The sequence below is a fragment of the Sarcophilus harrisii genome, chromosome 2 (genome assembly GCF_902635505.1).
Source record: "Sarcophilus harrisii chromosome 2, mSarHar1.11, whole genome shotgun sequence".
In the NCBI taxonomy this organism is placed as follows: Eukaryota; Metazoa; Chordata; class Mammalia; order Dasyuromorphia; family Dasyuridae; genus Sarcophilus; species Sarcophilus harrisii.
This window is the reverse complement of record NC_045427.1, coordinates 271,600,861-271,615,238: the sequence shown is the minus strand read 5'-3', so window position 1 is coordinate 271,615,238 and position 14,378 is coordinate 271,600,861. Positions and strand designations below refer to the sequence as shown.

Below are 14,378 nucleotides of genomic sequence, written 5' to 3'. Positions count from 1 at the left end.
CAGACTGCTTTTCAGTTTCTCCAGAAGTTTTTTTTTTTCTTCTATATTGTGAGTTTTTATTTCAGTAGCTGGGATTGTTAGATTTATCAAACATTAGGCTGCTATGTTTGTTTCTGTATTTCTGTACCCAGTCTGTTCCACTGATCAACATATTTTGTAACCAGTACCAGATAAATTTGCTTTGTAGCCTAGTTTGAGATCTAGTGTTGCTAGGATCCCTTCTTTCCCTTTGAGATTTTGAAGAAAGGCCTTTGAGATGGGGACTTTCTTCTTATCAGTGACTTCTTGGAGTCTATGCCTACTAGTGGAATTTCTAAGTCAAAATGTTTAGACATTTTAGTCACTTTATTTGCAAGTAACTATTTGCTTGCTAAATTGGTTGTGTTAATTCACAACTCTGACAACCATACACTAATGTGCAGCCTTCTATTGACTTGTCCATATTATTGGATACCAAATTCTTACCTAAGAAACTTAAAAAGAGATTTACTTTTCTACTGACTGCTTGTTTCTCCTCAGTTATCTACATTGTCTTTATAGGTGCAGGTAGCTGTTTGCTTTAATATATTTGGTTCCATAGCTTACTCATCTTTTTTTTTAATCGTCTTTATTAATTGTTTGCCTGTCTTTATGACTTTAGTTTCTTTCTCGAACTTATTGTTATTGCTAGCATTTTAAGAAATATATCTCTATGTGTGTTTTGTTTTGTTTTGTTTTGTTTTGTTGCTGAGGCAATTGGGATTAAGTGCCTTGCCGAGGGAGACATAACTAGGAAGTGTTAAGTGTCTGAGTATAGGTTTGAACTCAGGTCCTCCCTTCTGTCTTCAGGGCTGGTGCTCTCCACTGTGCTACCTAGCTGCCCCTTGAGAAATATATCAATCAACAACAATAAGAAGAGTGGACTTTTTTTTTATTTACATATTTATTGGGAAAGATTATGATGTATCCCCATTGCATATGACTCTTGCTTTTAGTTTTAAGATAGACACTCTTTATGCTATTCAAAAAAGATCCTTCTGTTTTATACATGTGTGTGTTTAGCATAATCGGCTTTTAATTCTGTTTATCATTTCTCTATTTCTTATCATCTCCTTTTTTGTGCTTGTTTTGATTTTCCTTGTTGATTTTCTAATTTTAAAAAATTACCGTTCAGTCCATTAATCTTCTCCTTTTCTATTTTGTTAATATATTTTGGGGGGAATTTTTCTTCTGTGGAATATTTTAGCATCCAGAAATTCTGGTATATTGTTTTATCAATATCATTTTCTTTCACATAATTATTCTTCCTATGATTTGTTATTCTGCTCATTATTTTGTATTTTGTTGCTAGAACCATTTGGGTTTATGTCTTTGTGCTCTGTAAACTGATTATTATTCTTATTTGTAATGTTTTGTGGAGGATGTGCTTACTATTTCTACCTTTTTACATTTACTTGTTTTATCTCTATGTCCCAATATGATGTATTTTTGTAAAATTTCCACAAAATACACATATTTTTTAGCAATCCTATTTAATAGACATCATAAGTCTAATTCTATATTGTTTATCTTTTCCAGATCTGTCCAAACCTGGGAGAGATTCATTAAAGTCTCTTTATGTTATTATGCTCCCATCTATGCCTTCATGTAAGGTATTTTTTTCCTTTATAATTTTGTATGCTAACGCATTTTGAGCATATAAATTCAATATTGATAATGGTTTATCTTCTTTTTCCTTTCAGCATAACATAAGTTCCTGGATTATCTCTTTATGTTGTAATTTTACAAAAATATTATGGCATAATTAAAACTCCTAATTTTTTTTTTTTGATTTACCTAATACAGTAAATTTTATTCTATGCCCTCATTTTCATTTTGTGTGTCACCTTGCTTTTGGAGTATATTTCTTGGAAGCAATGTGAGGTTTTATGTTCTTTTCAAGCCATCATTTTCATTTTGTTGTATTCTTTAATCTATTCAAATTCATAGTTATGCAAATTACATTTTTTCTTCCATTTTTTTCCTAAATTAAATTTTTGTTATACTTCTTCTGTAAGGAAAATGTTTTGTTTCCACTTATATTTTTTAATATTTCAAGGCAGCTCTTTCCACAGACTCTCTTCCCACTTTGTCATTCTTTTACATCATTTTGTAGTTTTACTTAGTTTTTTTTTCTTTCTTTTATTTAATAATTCCCCCCTCATTCTCTTGATTAACTTTCTTCCTTTTCTGTAGTAGACCTTTATTCTTTGATTCATGGTTCTTATAATTAATTCTTAATTCTAAAAAGTCTCTCTTCAACATGGAATTAAATCTTCTAAGTTACTTATTTTGAGTTCTTATAAACAGCATCTGTGTGTTACTGCTTTATAGGTTTTTCATCCTCTCCATTTTCTTCTGTTGTGTCTCACTTTTAAAAGTCAATTCCTGCAAGTGCTAGAAAGATTACCATTTGTCATTGAGCAGGATATATCACACAATACCCTTTACTTCCACCACATTGTTCTTTTATGCATTGTCCAGTGTTTTAAAGTATAAGCTATAGTGTTTCATATCCATTTTTTCACCATCATATTTGTTTAAATTCTGGTTTTTCTTTTAATGGACGATTTTTAAAAAGAAATTTAATGTTGTTGTTACTCTTGTACAAAACTTCCTGTTTCTTAATTGTTTAGGATGGAGATAGGGTTCCATTTTTTTCCCCTTGAGATGATTTATTTCTTGTGTAGTCCTTGTTTATCTTTCTTGTGTTTTTTTTTGGGGGGGGTTTTGTGTTTTTTTTTTGGATAGGGTTCTACAAAGCAAATGATTTGCTCCTAACCTTTTTTTCTAACACCTCAAATGCCTCTCTTGTTGAAGTAAGTATTTTTTCATTAGTATATTAGGCTGATATTTACAGAGTATTGTGGTGAATCTTAAACACAACTTTGTTCTCTGGGACCATTATTCCATTCTCTTCTGCAGTTTATGTTGGATGAGGAATAGTATCATATTTTTCAATTGCTTTTATTTAAAGGCCTTTCTTCTTCTTTCAGAGTTTGTTGTTTATCATTGGAATTGTTAAATTTAATCACTGTGTGTCTTGAAGTTTGCTGCATAAGGTTTTTTGTGTTAGTGGTGGTATGTTTGTTTGTTTTTTCTCCTGGGGACAGTTTAGGGGATTCTTTCAATTGGTACTTCTTTATGTACAGAATTTTGGGGGATTTTTTTCTTGTATTCTTTTTTTTTCATAATGGTGTTAGTGTTTTTTTGAATTGTCACATTCACCCAGGAGACCCGTGTCTATGGTATGAAAAACCATTGTAATTCAAATACAAAAACTAATGACCAATCTCCGTAAAACCCACCCCCTTATTAATCACTCATTCATCGACTTCTCTGCACCATCTAACGTTTCTGCCTGATGGAACTTTGGATCTCTATTAGGAGTATGCCTAATCATCCAAATCCTAACAGGCCTATTCCTAGCAATGCACTACACTTTAGATACCCTAACTGCTTTCTCCTCTGTAGCCCACATCTGCCGGGACGTTAACCACGGCTGACTTCTCCGTTACCTCCACGCTAATGGGACTTCAATATTTTTCATGTGCCTCTTTCTACATGTGGGCTGAGGAATCTACTACGGATCCTATCTCTACAAAGAAACATGAAATATCGGTGTAATTCTACTCCTCACTGTCATAGCAACAGCATTCGTAGGGTACGTACTTCCCTGAGGCCAAATATCATTCTGAGGAGCCACCATAATTACCAACCTCCTATCAGCTATCCCCTATATTGGCACCACCCTAGCAGAGTGAATCTGAGGTGGCTTCACAGTAGATAAAGCAACCCTCACCCAATTCTTTGCCTTCCACTTCATCCTACCCTTCATCATCACATTTCTTTCAAGTTGTCTCCATATATCTTGTCTTCAGGATCAATATGTATGATTGTATGGAAGATCATATTTTCTTTTAATATTATTGCTTTTTTTTTTTTTTGCTTCTCACAGATTGTATTTTGGTTTTGTGTATTTGTATTCCTAATAATTTGTTCTAAGCCTTTTCATCTCTCATATAAAACAATATACCAGAATAGGAAATTACACTACCTCTTCCCACCCCAACCATCTTATTTGAGAACCTCACTTCATATTTCACAGAAAAAAATGGATGTTTGAAAAGAGCTTCTTTTTTTTCTCCATATCTCCTGTCACTTAAATTTCCTCATCTCCTCCTTTGCCATCTCTTTTACCAAGAAAGACTGGCCTTTCTTGCTAAGGCAAAATTATCTAGAAACAACCCTGATCCCATCTTTTCCTCTCTTCTCCAGAAAATGTCCCCTTCTCTCATCTGTATTTTTCCCTTCTTTCTGTCTCCCCTATCTACTAGTGCCTTCCCCCGTCTACAAATTGGCTTATGGCTCCTTCCATTTTAAAAACCCTCACTTGCTCTCTAGCAAATGTCTGTGAGCATTTGTCCTTTTTCTTTCCTCCTCTTCTCCATTAACCTCTTTGAGAAAGTGGTCTACATCTGAAGTCTCTATTTTTCTTTCTTCAGTTCTTAACTTTGTGTAGGATGGCTTTATGGCTTTTGCTCTCTTCATTGGATTGAAACTAATCTCCTTAAAGTAGCCATTGACCTCTTAATTTAACAAATCTAATGTTGTTTCAACTCTGACATTGTTCTCTCAATTCTCCTGTTTGATCCTTCTTGGTCTTCTTTGCTAGATTTTAATCCAGGTCATGCCCATTAAACTTGGTTAATCCCCTAAACTCCATCTGCCCTGTGCCCTTGTCTCCTCTGGTGAGCCTATCAGATGCTCCCATAAGTTCAGTGATCTTCTCCATGCAGATGTTTTTTAGGTCTTTATATCCAGCCCTAACCTCTCCTGAACTCTAGTTTTTTATCACCAAAAGCTTTTTGAACATCTCAAAATGGATCTCTTATAAGCATCTCAAACTCATGTCTACCACAGGACTTGCACTCTTCCTCTTCTACACTTCCCTGTTACTATAGAGGGCACCACTATCTTCCCAGTTATCAGGCTCCTCATATATACATACACCAGAGAAGGTGTATGTGTGTGTATATATACACACACATACACCTTCTCTCCTTTCATCACAACCACTATTCTGAGTCAGACCTTTATCACCTCGCACATGGGCTATTGAGATAGCCTTATGGTTCATTTCCCCAAAGTCTGTTTCTTCCAGAATCTATCTTCACTCAGCTACCAAAGTGCCTAAAATACATATCCAACCATGTTGCTTCCCTATTCAGTAACTCCAGTGTCTCCTTGTTCCCTCTAGGATTAAATATAAAACATTGCATTTGACTTTTAAAGCTTATTTTCTACTTTCCCAGTTTTTTCTTGTACTTTAAACTCTTATGTGTACTTCACAATACCAATGACACTTCATGCCATAGTTCTGTGCTTTTTCATTGTCCCCCCCCCCCCTTTTCTGGAAATATTCTCCTCCTTCACTTCTATTGGCTTCCCTGCTTAGCTTTAAGATTCAGCTCAAGATCTCCCTTCTATAAGGCACCTTTCTCTTATCCAAGGAGACTCGAGGAGAATGAAAAGGTTTAGAATGCCTCTTTGGTGAGTGGAAGAGAATTGATTAGAAAGTTACAAAAAAGATTAGATTGTCTTGTTGGAGTGTATCTCATTCTTCTGTTTGTACCATCACCTTTCCGGTAGATAATGTGCTGCATTTTCTTTCCCTTAGAAGGATAGTTTGGTGTTGCATTGATCTGAGTTTGAAAGTCTTTTGTAGTTGTTTTTCTTTATAAAGTTGTCATAAATTGTTCTTCTGGTTCTCCTTAATTCACTACATCAATTAATAAAGATCTTCCCTGGGTTTAAATTCATTTTTCCATTTACTACTTTTGTGATCTTAGATAAGTCATAAGATGATTCCAGTATCTTCTGAAAATGAGGGAGTTGGGTTAGAAGGGAGCAAAATTCCCTTCCAGATATAAATTATTGCTCCAGTTTTTCTGGAACAAAACTTAATTGTCTTTTTTTTCTCAAATGCTCCTCTTCCTGATTTTCCAAATCTGCTAAAGGTACTATCATTCTTCTAGTTTCCAGTATTTAAAATCTTGACGTTATCCTCAACTTTTCAGTTTCTTCCATGTATTTTTTTTATGCTAAACTTCAAAAGACAAAAACCAGATATCTTGAACTGGACATCCTGTAGACATCTTAAACTCCACACGTCTAAGATTGAGTTCATTTTTTTGTCATCTTCAACTTCTTATTCTCTCCTACTCCTCATATCCAATCCATGAGCAAATTTTATTGATTATACCACTGTAGCATCTCTAGTATATTCTCTCTTCTCTCTTCTTACAGTGCAGCCATCCTGATTCAGCCTTTCTTTACCTTACTCTTGTTCTATTGCAATGACCTGCTGGTTTAAAGCTAAAGAAAAGAATGTAGGACAATGAGAAAGGTAGGCAGGCAGCAGAAAGGTAACCATGCTGTGAAAACATATGGTAGAAAAAAGTCTGAAATGTATGCTGAAGAGGGATGAGATATGGTTGGCCTGAAGGCCTTAGAAACTTTGAGAAGAATCATCTAATCAGGGAAAAGAGACTGGGGCATAAAGGTATTTCCTGTGTGTGAATTTTGGGGCTGGAATAAATTTCTAGGATGAAGTTTCTAAGCATGGTAGAGAAAATTCACAGGTCTATAATGCTGCATGGAGAGGAATTACTGTGTGTGAGTGTGTCTGTATGTGTTTCTTTGTACATATTGTCTTTCTTCAATAGAGTCTAAGCTCTTTGAGGACAGGGACTGTTTCATTTTTAATTTGTTTTGTCAGGCCTTAATACCTCAGTGCCTTTTTAGATGCTTAATAAAATAATTGTTCATTGATCAGATATTGATAAGATGGTTTTAAATGCTAAATTTGAAATTTGAAGTAAGTTTACTGGCTGTAACTAGGGAAATGAATCAGAATGAGGGCTTGTATCTGGGAAAGAAAGAAGTAGAACTGAGAATACCTCTAACTGCCATATTTCTAGACTCTTTAGTTCATTAATATTTAAGGAAAAATGAAATAGGTGCTATGCCAATCCAAAACTTCAATTTATCAAAAGCCAGTATAAACTTGATTGTTATTTTCTCTATACTATAGTCAATTTAATTAGCAATTTAAAATATATAGATTTGGGACAGGAGGAAATTTATTATGACTTAAGGAAAAGAATATGGAATGTTCAGTAAAAGACCTAGATTAGAACTACTGCTACTAAAATTACCTCTGTGATCCTGGGTAAGTTATTTAAATAATAAGGCCCTTGTTTTTCCATGTATCAAATGAGGCTGAAATAGATGCTCTTCATCAGCTTTAAAATTGTATATCTTTAAGTCATCCTAAAAGAAATGTTTCCATTTTAAAATTTTTTCTTAGGACTCGATTTCAAAGGCACACATTATGAATGAAAATAATCTTTGTCAGATTGAGAACTTTGGTGAGTAAACATAATTTAATGATATTTTATCTTTGCTTAGTACATGTTAATTAACATTTTCAAAAGATTAAATTAATGTCTTTTAAACCAGTTTTCTTATTTATACTTTTATTTCACTAGCAATTTAATTTTTTCACTATAAAATTAGAAATTTAGATTAGATGATCTCTTAAGATCTAAAAATTTGTTTTATAGGGTTATAAGTTCTCTTTAAGTACCTTGATATCTAGTAGTTTTGAATGACTGAATTGAATTGAAAAACCTACCATTTGAAACTCTCTATCAACAGGCAAATTTCAACATGGAATGTAACATTATAACAAAATTTTATTGCAACAATTAGGACGTAACATGAAATTCAATTAGAATTAGAATTTTACTTTGGATACCTATCTTAAGATCTTGTTATGTGTGTTTGTATCTATATTTACAATATACTTGATTTAATAGGGTTAGATCACCTAAATATTTTTTTTACCTATTCTTTATAAAACCGTAGGGTAGGGACATTTCATTTACTGGGTTTTTTTCCCTTGTTGCCTTCCAGGGAGATGGAAAGAAATATAAGAAGGAAATCTGAAGTAGAGCCTTCCTTATATCTTTTTTTCCTGTTTTTTCCCCTGGTTTAATGTACTGTTTAAGGGTTTTGTAGTGGGGAATGTCGAAAATTATCTTTGTATATATATATTTTGAAAATAAAAAATTTTAATTAAAAAAAAATAAATAAAATGTACTGTTTATTTGGTCCACACATATTACCGCTTTTATAACTAGCTTATTAGATGTCATTCTTTCTATGAAACTTTCCTCAATTATCTCAACCAAAAATGCTATTTCTCTTCTCCAAGCATGTTTTATCTCTCCTATATCACTTACTATATGTTGGTTTTTTATATTGTTATCTGATATGTAGCTCTTGCTCTAAAATATATTTGGAAAAAAATCTTTCATTCAGCTTGTGTTCTCTGTCGAAGAACTGATGACTATCCTGAAAAATATGGAGAAAAGAAAATTTACCAAGACCACAACCTCACCATACATTACTATTGTTTGGTAAGTATGATCAATTTAAATTACTTGAAATTTTAATTTTTGGAAAAAGTAAGGCCATTTTTGAACACTGATAAATTGTCTCACTCCTTAAATTAGAGAAACTAGACTTTAATTTATTCCTTTGTAAAATGTGAGTATTGATTTAGATCAGGGTTAGCAAACTATATACTCCAAGGGTCAAATCAGACCCGCTGCCTAGTCTGTGAACTAGGAAATATTTTATATTTTTAAATACAATAACATTTTATTTAAAAATGGTAAATATTACTCTTAGTTCATGGGTCTTACAAATAAAGATCATCTATACTTCTTTAAAGAATTTTATGGTTAATTTTTTTCCTTTATTTTTCAATAGTATTTTATTTTTCCAAATACATGCAAAGTTAGTATTCAACATTCCCCTTTGCAAAATCTTGTATTCCAGAGTTTTAAACATGTGCAATTCTTCTAAACATGTTTCCATATTCATCATGTTGAGCAAAAAAAAAAAAAAAAAAAAAAAAAAATCAGATCAAAAGGGAACAAACCATGAGAAAAGAAAAACAAACCAAGCAAACAAACAATAACAACAATAGTGAAAATACTATGCTTTAATTCACATTGAGTCTCCATAGCTTTCTCTCTGGACATAGATGACACACTCTATCCCAAGTCTGTTGGAATTGCCTTGAATCATCTCATTGTTAAAAACAGCCAAATCTGTCACAGTTGATCATCACATAATCTTGTTATTACCATGGACAATGTTCTCTTCGTTCTGCTCTCTTCATTCAGCATCAGTTCATGTAAATCTTTCCAGGCTTTTCTGAAATCATCCTGTTCATCGTTTCTTACAGAACAAAAATGTAATATTATATTTTATACAACTAATTCAGCCGTTTCCCAAGTGATGGATATCTACTCAGTTTCCAGTTCCTTGCCACTACAAAACATTTTTGTGCATGTGGATCCTTTTCCCTTTTTTATGATTTCTTTGGGTTACAGATCCAGTAGAGACATGGATTAAAAGATTTGCAGTTTTGTAGCCCTTTGGGCATAGTTCCAAATTGTTCTCCAGCATAACTGGATAAGTTCACAATTCTACCAACAGTGTATTAGTGTCCTAGTTTTCCCATATCCTTTCCAACACTTTTAATTATCTTTTCCTATCATCTTTGCCAGTTTAGGAGTATGAAGTGGTATCTCAGAGTTGTCCCAATTTGCATTTCTCTAATCAATAGTGATTTAGAGCATTTTTTTCATATGATTAGAAATGGCTTTAATTTCTTCATCTGAAAATTGTCTGTTCATATCTTTTGACAGTCCATCAACTGGGGAATAACTATATTCTTATAAATGTGAGAATCAGTTCTCTCTCTCTATATATATATATTAATTTTAATAGACTTTTATTTACAGGTTATATGTATGGGTAACTTTACAGCATTGACAATTGCCAAACCTCTTGTTCCAATTTTTCCCCTTCTTCCCCTCACTCCCTCCCCCAGATGGCAGGATGACCAGTAGATGTTAAATATATTAAAATATAGATTAGATACACAATAAGTATACATGACCAAACCGTTATTTTGCTGTACAAAAAGAATCAGACTTTGAAATATTGTACAATTAGCCTATGAAGGAAGTTCAAAATGCAGGTGGGCAAAAATATAGGGATTGGGAATTCAATGTAATGGTTCTTAGTCATCTCCCAGAGTTCTTTCACTGGGCGTAGCTGGTTCAGTTCATTACTGCTCCATTGGAACTGATTTGGTTCATCTCATTGCTGAGGATGGCCAGGTCCATCAGAATTGGTTATCATATAGTATTGTTGTTGAAATATATAATGATTTCCTGGTCCTGCTCATTTCACTCAGCATCAGTTCGTGTAAGTCTCTCCAGGCCTTTCTGAAATCATCCTGTTGGTCATTTCTTACAGAACAATAATATTCCATAATATTCATATACCACAATTTATTCAGCCATTCTCCAATTGATGGGCATCCACTCAGTTTCCAGTTTCTGGCCACTACAAAGAGGGCTGCCACAAACATTCGTGTACATACAGTTCTCTTTCCCTTCTTTATGATCTCTTTGGGATATAAGCCCAGTAGTAACACTGCTGGATCAAAGGGTATGCACAGTTTGATAACTTTTTGAGCATAAGTTCTCTGTATATTTTAAAAATTAGGCCTTTATCAGAAACACTAGATGTAAACACTTTTCCCCAGCTTTCTGCTTCTCTTCTAATCTTGGCTGCATTGGTTTTTGTTTGTACAAAACCTTTTTAATTTAATGTAATCAAAATTATTCATTTTGCATTTCATAATGTTCTCTGATTCTTCTTTGGCCATAAATTTCCCCCTTTTCCACAGATCTGAGACTATCCTTTGTTCTCCAAATGTGCTTACAGTATCACCTTTTATTCTAATCCATGAACCCATTTTGACCCTATAGGGTATTAGATGTTCATCAATGCCTAGCTTATGCCATACTATTTTTTTGTTTTCCCAGAAATTTTTGTTAAGTAGTGAGTTTTTATCCCAGAAGCTTGAGCCTTTGGGTTTATCAGACACTAGATTTACTATAGTCATTGACTACTGTGTCTTGTGAACCTAACTTATTACACTGGTCCACTGCTCTTATTTCTTAGCCAGTACCAAATGGTTTTGATGACCACCAATTTATAATATAGTTTAGATCTGGTACAGCTGGGTCAGCTTCCTTTTTTTTTTTCCTATTAATTCTGAAATTCTTGACCTTTTGTTACTATTTTTTCTAGCTCTATGAAGTAATTTCTTAACAGTTTGATTTGTATGTCTTGGTTGTTATAAAATTTCTAGGTTGTAGAAGATTTTAATGCCAATGAAATTTACTTAAATACGATAGCAGTTTAATAGACTTGACTAAGTATCACACCAAAGGGGCTCGGGTTATTGAAGAAAATGCAGCTTAAAAATTTTACATAGTATGATCAAAATGGCATAGGATAATTTTCTCTATGTAATAGTATACTAGAACATTGAAATGAATATTTTTTACTTAAAATGTAGCTGTAGCTGTAGTAGTAGTAGTAATAATAGCAGCAGCAGTAGTAATATCTTGACATTTTTGTGGTGCTTTCAGGTTTCAAAATTGTACAACACACATTATCTCACTTGAAGATACTTTGTGAGATAGGTATTATCCTCATTTTACAGTGTCATATTGCTACTTCCTAAGTAATTGTGAAGTAATAGATTTCATCTTATAACTTCATAGCCGGCACTGGCCATATTGATTATGGTAGTTCTTGTCAAAAAGAGAAAAATCTGTCAGTAGTACTAAGGACAGAAAGATCAAACAAAATTTAGAACATCGAATACTTGGTAGGCATAGATGCAGTTTTTCAACTCGTGTCTGACTTTAGTCCATTGATTAAACATTTCTTCATATTCTTGGATTGCTATTTTCCTATTATCTGTAAATTAAATATTTCCTTACAGTTCATAGTTCTGTAATGAGTCACACTGAGAAGTCAGTAATTAGCTATTTTGTCTAAAATAAGAATTTTAAAATTTAAAATTACATCTTAAGTGCCTGTAGCACATGCTATGGGAAGGGAAGTGTTAAAGATAGAAACTGCTTTATTTGTATAAGCTGCTTTACTTATATATATCTTTCTTTCACTATGGTTGTTATATATCTTATACACCTTTCCTAAAAGGAGGTCAGCAAAACTGGTCCTTGAAGAGGGTGAATCTGAACCCAAAAAGATAGCATAAATGATAAATTGAGGGAAAATGTAATGTTCACAAGCAAAAAAGTGACTTGTTAAGAAGAGAATAAAGATGATTAACCCAAATGAAATTGAAAAAAACTAAAAAGGAGGAGGTTCCAGATTTTGATTTAACAACCAAAAAAAAGTTTTTTTTTCACTTGTCTAAGAGAAACTCTAGAAACATCCTGTCTCATTGCAATTTACCTTATATGTTATATAAGTGTAAATACAATTTTAAGGAGGTAATATCCTGTGATGGCTTCTTTTTTTATAATAGAAGTTAACTGGATATTAAGGGAATATTTATATTTTTCAAAATGAAACATAACAGATTAAAAATAGGGAATTATAAATATGACTTTTAAAGATCTTAACATTTTAAATATTTGTCTTCTGTATCTATCCTATTTGCAGTAGCACTATTTCCTGAATAAAAGTTCCCCCCATCTCATCTCCCTTTGATAATAGTGTTTTAACTGTAGCATTGTTATATTTCTAGTGGTAATATTAGCTTCTTCCACTAACTTTATTAATGTGCTATACAATATTAGAAAACATATTTGTAGAGAATTTTTCAGTTTGTGGAACTTTTCTTTGTAAAAGACCTAAGGCTTCATTAACAATTGAAGTTACTGGTAGAAGATATCCTTGTTTGGGGCTTCTAAAACCACTGCAAAAGGTCACTAAAAAATGATTCAGGAAGGGATTATTACATCCACATAGTTTTTAGATGTTTAATGCTGGCATTAAAAAAGATCTTTTGTTCATAGTCTCTGTGTACTGGTGACTACCCAAGAATCAATGAAGTCTTAAATAAAAAAATTTTAAATAATATTTTCCTTTACAACTCTTCCAACTCTTCATTATTCTTGTTGATTATATTCTCAATCCGTGGTTGGTCAGGCAATGTGATTCTGCAGAAAGATATTGGCTATGGAGTCTGAAAATCTGAGTTCAAATCCTGCCTCTGATGTTTACTACCTCTCTGGAATTAGGCAATTTTAATTTCTCTGAGTCTCAGAGAAATATTTGTGAAATATTTGGATTGAGGTAATCTCTAAAGTCACTTAGAACCACAAAGTTCTAAATCTGTGATTCTAATATGTGTATGAACCTATCATAATAAGTTACCTAAATCAAAGGACATAAATATTATGTTGCTTTTTTGGCATGGAAAGTAATCATAGTAAACAATGTGCTTCACAAATTAAGTCTGATCTAACCAATTGGAAAAATATTAAATGCTCTTGGATAGGGCGAGCAAATATAATAAAGATGACAATATTACCTAAACTGATCTATTTATTTAGCGCTATACCAATCAGACTCCCCAAAAACTATTTTAATGACCTAGAAAAAATAACAACAAAATTCATATGGAAAAACAAAAGGTCAAGAATTTCAAGGGAATTAATGAAAAAAAAATCAAATGAAGGTGGCTTAGCTGTACCAGATCTAAAATTATATTATAGAGCAGCAGTTACCAAAACCATTTGGTATTGGCTAAGAAATAGATTAGTTGATCAGTGGAATAGGTTAGGTTCAACGGATAAAACAATCAACAAATATAGCAACCTAGTCTTTGACAAACCCAAAGACCCCAGCTTTTGGGATAAGAAGTTACTGTTTGATAAAAATTGCTGGGAAAATTGGAAACTAATATGGCAGAAACTAGGCATTGATCCAATACTTAACGCCGTACACCAAGATAAGGTCAAAATGGGTTCATGACCTAGGCATAAAGAATGAAATTATTAATAAATTAGAGGAACACAGGATAGTTTACCTCTCAGACCTGTGGAAGGGGAAGGTCTTTATGACCAAAGCAGAACTAGAGATCATTACTGATCACAAAATAGAAAATTTCGATTATACCAAACTGAAAAGTTTTTGTACAAACAAAACTAATGCAGACAAGATTAGAAGGGAAGCAATAAACTGGGAAAATATTTTTACAGTCAAAGGTTCTGATAAAGGCCTCATTTCCAAAATATATAGAGAATTAACTCTAATTTATAAAAAATCAAGCCATTCTCCAATTGAAAAATGGTCAAAGGATATGAACAGACAATTCTCAGATGAAGAAATTGAAACTATTTCTAGTCATATGAAAAGATGCTCCAAGTCATTATTAA

The 14,378-nt window shown here is 32.9% G+C and overlaps 1 protein-coding gene across 2 annotated transcripts in view; it reads left to right on the top strand.

Moving 5' to 3' along the window:
- The window catches only part of G2E3 (G2/M-phase specific E3 ubiquitin protein ligase), a 63,523-nt gene that overhangs the window by 11,907 nt on the left and 37,238 nt on the right, over window positions 1-14,378 (top strand). The window contains exons 2-4 of one of the 2 annotated variants that reach the window (XM_023501178.2): window positions 3,493-3,682; window positions 7,391-7,451; window positions 8,407-8,504. In XM_023501178.2, the coding sequence (XP_023356946.1) occupies window positions 3,629-3,682; window positions 7,391-7,451; window positions 8,407-8,504 (213 nt within the window). In that variant the 5' untranslated portion in view covers window positions 3,493-3,628. The remainder of the gene's footprint in view (window positions 1-3,492; window positions 3,683-7,390; window positions 7,452-8,406; window positions 8,505-14,378) is intronic. The other variant, XM_023501173.2, reaches the window with a different exon arrangement.